The sequence below is a fragment of the Puntigrus tetrazona genome, chromosome 7 (genome assembly GCF_018831695.1).
Source record: "Puntigrus tetrazona isolate hp1 chromosome 7, ASM1883169v1, whole genome shotgun sequence".
In the NCBI taxonomy this organism is placed as follows: domain Eukaryota; kingdom Metazoa; phylum Chordata; class Actinopteri; order Cypriniformes; family Cyprinidae; genus Puntigrus; species Puntigrus tetrazona.
The window spans coordinates 32,308,945-32,318,967 of NC_056705.1; the positions used below are offsets into that span (position 1 = coordinate 32,308,945).

Here is a 10,023-nt window from a genome sequence, read left to right on the forward strand (position 1 = left end):
AAATTTCAATTTTGGTGATTCCCCAGTTCCACTCGAATGGAAGCAACGCGTCACTCGGCAGCTCAACAGCATGCCGGAGGTGTTTGCGCATCACGACCTGGACTTTGGCCGCACGGACCAGGTGCGACACCACATAAAACTCTCTGATGAAACACCCTTCAAACTGCGTGCCCGACCCATCCACCCTCAGGACATTGAAGCTGTCCGAAGGCACATCAAAGAGCTCCTGGATGCGGGAGTTATTAGGGAGTCCGAGTCGCCATTTGCATCACCTATAGTGGTAGTCCGAAAGAAAAATGGCCAAGTCCGGTTGTGCATCGATTATAGACGTTTAAACCTTCAGACTATAAAAGATGCCTACAACCTTCCGAAGCTGGAGGACACATTCTCAGCCCTCAATGGCTCTCAGTGGTTCTCTGTTCTTGATTTAAAGTCAGGGTACTATCAGATTGAGGTTGAAGAGGCAGACAAGAACAAGACAGTCTTCGTGTGCCCACTCGGTTTCTGGGAGTTCAACAGAATGCCTCAAGGAGTGACAAACGCCCCCAGCACGTTTCAAAGATTAATGGAACGGTGCATGGGGGACATGCATTTGAAAGATGCGCTAGTTTTCCTTGATGATGTGATAGTATTCTCCAGAACCCTTGAGGAGCACGAAGAAAGACTCATGAGAGTGCTAACTCGTCTCAAAGAGTTTGGGTTGAAATTGTCTCCTGAAAAATGTGTCTTCTTCCAGACATCAGTCCGGTATCTAGGTCATGTAGTCACCAGAGATGGCGTTCAGACAGATCCTGAGAAAATCTCAGCTCTTAAGACATGGCCTGTCCCCCAGACTCTACGAGAGCTGAGATCCTTCCTCGGTTTCGCTGGGTATTATAGGAGATTTGTTAAGGGCTACTCTGGCATAGTAAAGCCCCTCCACAGTTTGACCTCCGGCTACCCACCCTTCCACAAGAAATTAAAAGCGAAACCAACAAACACCAGACAGAAAACAAACCAGTACCATGACCCCAAAGAGCCCTTTGGAGGGCGCTGGACGCCAGATTGCCAGCAAGCCTTCGAGGCAGTCATCCGGAGCCTTACTACAGCTCCGGTCCTAGCCTTTGCTGACCCCCAGAGGCCCTATATACTACACACCGATGCCAGTACCACCGGGCTCGGTGCTGTGTTGTATCAGGAGCAAGAGGGCCAGCCTAGAGTCATAGGGTATGCAAGTAGAGGTCTTTCACGAAGCGAGAGTCGGTATCCGGCGCACAAGCTGGAGTTCCTGGCACTCAAGTGGTCAGTTACGGAAAAGTTCAGTGACTATCTGTACGGCAACCACTTCACCGTTGTTACAGACAGCAATCCACTGACATATATCCTGACCTCGGCAAAACTTGACGCGACAAGCTATAGGTGGCTAGCAGCACTGTCTACATTCTCCTTCAAACTCCTCTATCGTCCAGGAAGGCAGAACGGAGATGCAGATGGATTATTGCGCAGACCACATGGAATGCTAGCAGACGATCTGAAATCACAAAAGGAGAGAGAACGCATACAACAGTTCACACAAGATCACCTTTCCGATCCAATGAACATCAATGTGGTGGATCACTCAGTTGTGAAAGCGATCTGTGAGAGACAGTTCACCTACAGCGTCAGTCCTGATGATGAGAGAAAGGGAGACACAGATCGTGTAGCTTTGGTGGAGACTCTTACCATGTCCCCCAGTGCTGTCCCAGACAGTTATGGATCAGAAGAACAGTTTGGGAGTCTTCCAACCATCCCCCATCTGTCTGAAGCAGAGATAGCAGCTAAACAAAGAGCTGACCAATGTATAAAACATGTTATCAGTCAGATCAAACATGGGGATACGCCACCCCCCACCTTGCGCACTCCAACTTCCTGATCTCCCACTTCTCCTCCGAGAATTCAAACGTCTTGAGCTCCATAATGACATCCTGTTCAGGCGACGCCAAGTGGGGTCCCAGACAACTTACCAGCTTGTCCTTCCAGCCGAGCTCCGCAACACAGTTCTTACCAGCCTGCACGACCATATGGGACACATGGGAGTCGACCGGACGCTGGACCTTGTAAGGACCAGGTTCTATTGGCCAAAGATGGTCATGGATGTGGAAAGGAAAGTGAAGACATGTGGCAGGTGTGTGCGGAGGAAGGCACGGCCTGAAAAAGCAGCCCCATTAGTCAACATTAGGACCACGCGACCTCTCGAGCTCCTCTGTATGGACTACCTGTCCCTGGAAGCTGACAAAAGCGGGACCAAGGACATATTAGTGATCACAGATCATTTCACTAAATTTGCGGTTGCAATTCCAACACCCAATCAAAAGGCCCGCACAGTAGCGAAGTGTCTGTGGGAGAACTTTATGGTACATTATGGTATCCCGGAGAAGTTACATAGTGACCAGGGCCCAGATTTTGAGTCTCGTACCATCAAGGAGCTCTGTCAGGTAGCTGGTATCCACAAGGTTCGGACAACCCCATACCACCCTAGGGGTAATCCTGTGGAACGATTTAATCGTACCTTACTGGACATGTTGGGCACTCTCCAAAACCAAGACAAGTCCTGTTGGCGTAACCATGTGAGACCCCTAGTCCACGCCTACAACTGCACTAGGAATGAGGTAACTGGCTACACCCCATATGAACTTATGTTCGGGCGCCAACCTCGCCTGCCAGTTGATATCGTTTTCAAGTTGCCCTTGCCAGAGGGTCAATATTCATCTCATTCAGAGTATGTGCAAAGACTCAAGTCACGTCTCAAGGAAAGCTACAAGGTAGCTATGGAGAAGGCTGCAAAGATAGCTCACAAGAACAAAATGAGGTACGACAAGTATGTCACTGCCTCAGACCTGGAGCCTGGAGATAGAGTATTAGTCAGGAATGTCCGCCTCCGGGGAAAACATAAGATCTCAGACAAATGGGAACCCACCGTTCATGTGGTGGTGAAAAGAGCAGGCACTCTTCCTGTATACACTGTTAGACCTGAAACTGGGGATGGTCCTCTAAGGACACTACACAGGGACCTGTTGCTTCCGTGTGGGTATTTACCTGTGGAGGAAAACAGTGAGCCTGTGCAGAGGTCAGTACCACGTAGGCCAGGAACCCGTGCAAATCCTGTGGTAGAGGAAGAGAATTCCTCAGAAGGAGAAGATGATGCATTCACTTTTGTTTGGTCAAGTTCCCCTGTCCCCGTGGTCATTGAGAATCCTGTTCATCCAGATCTATCCATGGCGGATGTCCCAGATACTCAGTATACCAAACCTCCCAGCTCTTGTTCTGTTGAGGGTCCTGTACATGCTCAAAGTAATGACAACCCACCAGACTTTGACAACTTACCGGATATGTCCCAGAGTATTTCAGATAGTCCCTTGATGATAGAGTCTACTTCTCATCAGAGTGATGCTGAATACGTATGCACCAACAGAGACGCACCAACTGAACAAGCAAATGAACCTGTCTTAATTCAAAATAATCCACCCGCAGATAATCATTCTGACGCCCGAGGAGAGCAAATTGCAGTTCCTTCAGCTATGTCTGACAAGGATGAGGAGAATGATGGTCCTAAAGGAACAGAACTTGAGGAAGGAAAAGAGGAAGCAAGTGAAATGGGTGGAAAGGATGAAATAATGGATACAGAAGAGAACATAGATACAAATGATCCTGTCAGGAGATCTGAGAGGAACCGTCAACCTCCACGACGGCTTGATTATACAGAACTAGGAAGTCCTTTGATCACAGCAGTGAAATCATTCTTTCAAGGACTGTCCACAGCTTGGGCGGGAGACATAAGTGAAGACCCTATTCAGTCACCTACTCCGCCTTTTCGGATAATTGTCATTTAAGTGTCCACCATGCACAGGGACGTGCATAGGTTCAGGAGGGGAGGATGTAACCAGGTATAACAGACCCATTGATAATATTTTAATAGAGTTCACTAAAAAGAAAAAAAGAGAGAGATTGTTTATTTTCTGTATCTTTATTTGTTCACATCGGCAGATTTTTTTAGTTTTCTTATCGCAATTGTATGCATCACACAGTTTACATATTCCCACGTGGGTGTAGGTAGCCTCAGCAGCCAATCAGAGGTTACGCAAGTCACGTTCAGCGTGTCGACACAGAGACGAGGCGCGGGTGCAGCTTCTTCCGGTTTTTTCAAAAATCATAGCGAGAGAGACGGGGGTAGCTGTGTGTTAGCAAGGAGTCAAAACCAGGACAAAATTTTGGAGGTTTGTCTAAAAGGAAAAAGAGTCGGAGCACACTTCGCCGAAGATCCGGAGTCGTGTTATAGAACGAAGTACGTCGGCTAACCACTTGCCCTTTTGTCTGGGAAGTTGCCACGAGGTCCATCATCGTCGTGTTACACTTTGATATACCCGGAGCAACGGTGAGATATGCGCCATTTTAGCTGTTGCATTTTAGGTGCTATTATCCCTTGTTTTACGTGTGTTGAAGGGAAACAATGATATTAATGTAATAAGTAAACTGAAGTGCATTATGGTGCGACGTTTTGAATATATTTATAATGTGGTTATCAGTTTATGCTGATGTATGTTTATATAATAAGAAAGGGAAGTATTTAGTTCTTAATGCCAATTTAAATTTAAATTGTGATGAATGTAAAATGTTTTACTAGCACTATGCGATTTACTTGAATACATTCTTGTCGCTCAACTGAGTTTAAAGTAACTAGAGGGTAATTTTTTGTGCATTTCTCTTTCATGAATAGGCCTATAGTGTTAGAGTAAATGAAGCACATTTCTGTAATACCCTAACCCTGAACTCAGAATGGGTACTGTTCTATTATTCGCATATGGTTTTGATATTGTTATGATAAATTATATTTTGAACGTTATTGGTTATTTATCATAAGATTGAAATACTGTTCATATGAACAGCAGGTAAATGTGTGAGCACTTTAATGTTAAGTTCTCAGAAATTATATACTTAAGACTGAATGTTGTACAACGGAAAGACAGAAGATTTGATATTTGAATAGAGACAAAGATTTATGTCAAAGTTACATGTAAAGGGTTGTGTTTTTTGACATTTTATATCCTGATTGATGCATCTGAGAATGAATGGTATTGAATGTAAATTTTCTGACCGGTCTGCAGGTCAGGTTTTTTTGTAGGACGGATGTTGTCCAGAACCAACATCTCCAGTGATTCTGATGGCGAGCCAAGTCCACTGAGGAAAGTCCAGCACCGATTTCCCTATCCACCTGCACATAATACTTACCTTGCAAGTATCTTTGGAACAAGGTGAACTGCACAACCTCTACAGCAAATGCACTGGAACCAATTCTTTTATTTTTGTTTAAGGGCCCAACGGACATTCTTTTATTTTCTAGTGTGCACACTACTACTTTTATTTTTGTAACTTTTGGGGTTTATTTCACATTTTGTACAAACTGTCAAGTGTAAACAATATAAGAGTGGCTACTCAATTGTACTCTTGTGTCTGTCTCATTTTTGATGCTCAATACCGTGGCTCCTGTCGAATTTGGTATCTTCTGATTCTGGTCCAGGGTCTATTACTAGTAAAGGCTATTATTATACTGTAATTCACTTTTATATCGTTAAAATTGGTTACACTTAGTTTGTTTGACACGTCATCACGTGACCACGTGATTAGTCCAAACGGAGTTTCTTTATTCATGTCAATGGATGTTTTTATCGCCTTCAGCTGGAAATGGACTGTTTACCGTGGTCGTTGTACATTACTGACACTCTGTGTCAGACGATAAACCTTTTTTTTTCTCCATTTAAAGGAGAGTGGATGTGGTGGCCATTATTTGATCTTATTCGCTTAGTAGTTCGGAGAACAGGGTATCAGTATCGCACAGTGACCACGTTGAAAACGCCATTTCAGCTGAAGTCATAAAAATGTCCTTTTAAATAAACAAAGAGACACAGTTTGGAGTGATCACGCCATTTGAGCTGAAGTCATAAAAATGTCCTTTTAAATAAACAAAGAGACACAGTTTGATCACGTACGATTTGGAGTAGAATTTATGAACACGCTTGAAGATTTTATTTAATTTTGTTCGTGTCAAACAACTTATAGAAGTCTTAGTTTGTTTGACACGTCATCACGTGACCACGTGATTAGTCCGAACGGAGTTTCTTTATTCATGTCAATGGATGTTTTTATCGCCTTCAGCTGGAAATGGACTGTTTACCGTGGTCGTTGTACATAACTGACACTCTGTGTCAGGCCGATAAACCTTTTTTTTTCTCTCCATTTAAAGGAGAGTGGATGTGGTGGCCCTTATTTGATCTTATTCGCTTAGTAGTTCGGAGAACAGGGTATCAGTATCGCACAGCGACCACGTTGAAAACTCCGATTCAGCTGAAGTCATAAAAACTCCCTTTTAAATAAACAAAGAGACACAGTTTGGAGTGATCACGTTGAGCGTGGAGTAGTTTTACGATTTATGAACACGCTTTAAAGATTTTATTTAATTTTGTTCGTGTTAAACAACTTATAGAAGTCTTAGTTTGTTTGACACGTCATCACGTGACCACGTGATTAGTCCGAACGGAGTTTCTTTATTCATGTCAATGGATGTTTTTATCGCCTTCAGCTGGAAATGGACTGTTTACCGTGGTCGTTGTACATTACTGACACTCTGTGTCAGACCGATAAACCTTTTTTTTCTCTCCATTTAAAGGAGAGTGGATGTGGTGGCCATTATTTGATCTTATTCGCTTAGTAGTTCGGAGAACAGGGTATCAGTATCGCACAGCGACCACGTTAAAAACTCCATTTCAGCTAAAGTCATAAAACTTCCTTTTAAATAAACAAAGAGACACAGTTTGGAGTGATCACGTTGAGCGTGGAGTAGTTTTACGATTTATGAACACGCTTCAAAGATTTTATTTAATTTTGTTCGTGTTAAACAATTTATAGAAGTCTTAGTTTGTTTGACACGTCATCACGTGACCACGTGATTAGTCCGAACGGAGTTTCTTTATTCATGTCAATGGATGTTTTTATCGCCTTCAGCTGGAAATGGACTGTTTACCGTGGTCGTTGTACATTACTAACACTCTGTGTCAGACCGATAAACCTTTTTTTTTCTCTCCATTTAAAGGAGAGTGGATGTGGTGGCCATTATTTGATCTTATTCGCTTAGTAGTTCCGAGAACAGGGTATCAGTATCGCACAGCGACCACGTTGAAAACTCCATTTCAGCTAAAGTCATAAAAACTTCCTTTTAAATAAACAAAGAGACACAGTTTGGAGTGATCAGGTTGAGCGTGGAGTAGTTTTACGATTTATGAACACGCTTTAAAGATTTTATTTAATTTTGTTCGTGTCAAACAACTTATAGAAGTCTTAGTTTGTTTGACACGTCATCACGTGACCACGTGATTAGTCCGAACGGAGTTTCTTTATTCATGTCAATGGATGTTTTTATCGCCTTCAGCTGGAAATGGACTGTTTACCGTGGTCGTTGTACATAACTGACACTTTGTGTCAGACCGATAAACCTTTTTTTTCTCTCCATTTAAAGGAGAGTGGATGTGGTGGCCATTATTTGATCTTATTCGCTTAGTAGTTCGGAGAACAGGGTATCAGTATCGCACAGCGACCACGTTGAAAACTCCGATTCAGCTGAAGTCATAAAAACTCCCTTTTAAATAAACAAAGAGACACAGTTTGGAGTGATCACGTTGAGCGTGGAGTAGTTTTACGATTTATGAACACGCTTCAAAGATTTTATTTAATTTTGTTCGTGTCAAACAACTTTTAGAAGTCTTAGTTTGTTTGACACGTCATCGCGTGACCACGTGATTAGTCCGAACGGAGTTTCTTTATTCATGTCAATGGATGTTTTTTATCGCCTTCAGCTGAAAATGGACTGTTTACCGTGGTCGTTGTACATTACTAACACTCTGTCTCAGACCAATAAACCTTTTCTCTCTCCATTTAAAGGCGAGTGGATGTGGTGGCCATTATTTGATCTTGTTCGCTTAGTAGTTCGGAGAACATGGTATCAGTATCGCACAGCAACTACGTTGAAAACTCCGATTCAGCTGAAGTCATAAAAACTCCCTTTTAAATAAACAAAGAGACACAGTTTGGAGTGATCACGTTGAGCGTGGAGTAGTTTTACGATTTATGAACACGCTTCAAAGATTTTATTTAATTTTGTTCGTGTCAAACAACTTTTAGAAGTCTTAGTTTGTTTGACACGTCATCGCGTGACCACGTGATTAGTCCGAACGGAGTTTCTTTATTCATGTCAATGGATGTTTTTATCGCCTTCAGCTGGAAATGGACTGTTTACCGTGGTCGTTGTACATTACTGACACTCTGTGTCAGACCGATAAACCTTTTTTTTCTCTCCATTTAAAGGAGAGTGGATGTGGTGGCCATTATTTGATCTTATTTGCTTAGTAGTTCGGAGAACAGGGTATCAGTATCGCACAGCGACCACGTTGAAAACTCCATTTCAGCTAAAGTCATAAAAACTTCCTTTTAAATAAACAAAGAGACACAGTTTGGAGTGATCAGGTTGAGCGTGGAGTAGTTTTACGATTTATGAACACGCTTTAAAGATTTTATTTAATTTTGTTCGTGTCAAACAACTTATAGAAGTCTTAGTTTGTTTGACACGTCATCACGTGACCACGTGATTAGTCCGAACGGAGTTTCTTTATTCATGTCAATGGATGTTTTTATCGCCTTCAGCTGGAAATGGACTGTTTACCGTGGTCGTTGTACATTACTGACACTCTGTGTCAGACCGATAAACCTTTTTTTTCTCTCCATTTAAAGGAGAGTGGATGTGGTGGCCATTATTTGATCTTATTCGCTTAGTAGTTCGGAGAACAGGGTATCAGTATCGCACAGCGACCACGTTGAAAACTCCATTTCAGCTAAAGTCATAAAAACTTCCTTTTAAATAAACAAAGAGACACAGTTTGGAGTGATCACGTTGAGCGTGGAGTAGTTTTACGATTTATGAACACGCTTCAAAGATTTTATTTAATTTTGTTCGTGTCAAACAACTTATAGAAGTCTTAGTTTGTTTGACACGTCATCGCGTGACCACGTGATTAGTCTGAACGGAGTTTCTTTATTCATGTCAATGGATGTTTTTTATCGCCTTTAGCTGGAAATGGACTGTTTAACGTGTTCGTTGTAAATTACTAACACTCTGTGTCAGACCGATAAACCTTTTCTCTCTCCATTTAAAGGAGAGTGGATGTGGTGGCCCTTATTTGATTTCATTCGCTTAGTAGTTTGGAGAACAGGAAATCAGTATCGCACAGCGACCACGTTGAAAACTCCATTTCAGCTAAAGTCATAAAAACTTCCTTTTAAATAAACAAAGAGACACAGTTTGGAGTGATCACGTTGAGCGTGGAGTAGTTTTACGATTTATGAACACGCTTTAAAGATTTTATTTAATTTTGTTCGTGTCAAACAACTTATAGAAGTCTTAGTTTGTTTGACACGTCATCACGTGACCACGTGATTAGTCCGAACGGAGTTTCTTTATTCATGTCAATGGATGTTTTTATCGCCTTCAGCTGGAAATGGACTGTTTACCGTGGTCGTTGTACATAACTGACACTTTGTGTCAGACCGATAAACCTTTTTTTTCTCTCCATTTAAAGGAGAGTGGTTGTGGTGGCCATTATTTGATCTTATTCGCTTAGTAGTTCGGAGAACAGGGTATCAGTATCGCACAGCGACCACGTTGAAAACGCCATTTCAGCTGAAGTCATAAAAATGTCCTTTTAAATAAACAAAGAGACACAGTTTGGAGTGATCACGTTGAGCGTGGAGTAGTTTTACGATTTATGAACACGCTTCAAAGATTTTATTTAATTTTGTTCGTGTCAAACAACTTTTAGAAGTCTTAGTTTGTTTGACACGTCATCGCGTGACCACGTGATTAGTCCGAACGGAGTTTCTTTATTCATGTCAATGGATGTTTTTTATCGCCTTCAGCTGAAAATGGACTGTTTACCGTGGTCGTTGTACATTACTAACACTCTG

At 42.3% G+C, this 10,023-nt stretch overlaps 1 protein-coding gene across 1 annotated transcript; it reads left to right on the top strand.

The window, feature by feature from the left end:
* The first annotated feature begins 2,039 nt into the window (after positions 1-2,039).
* LOC122347977 lies at positions 2,040-5,457 on the top strand. Its single transcript, XM_043243203.1, has 2 exons — positions 2,040-4,390; positions 5,121-5,457. Exon 1 carries the CDS (start codon positions 2,040-2,042, stop codon positions 3,846-3,848), a length of 1,809 nt encoding a protein of 602 aa, XP_043099138.1. The 3' UTR covers positions 3,849-4,390; positions 5,121-5,457.
* Positions 5,458-10,023: the final 4,566 nt, after the last annotated feature.

Bases quoted from the DNA above. Each gene is read 5' to 3' on its own strand.
- LOC122347977 (XM_043243203.1), top strand. From the start codon at position 2,040: ATGGGACACATGGGAGTCGACCGGACGCTGGACCTTGTAAGGACCAGG.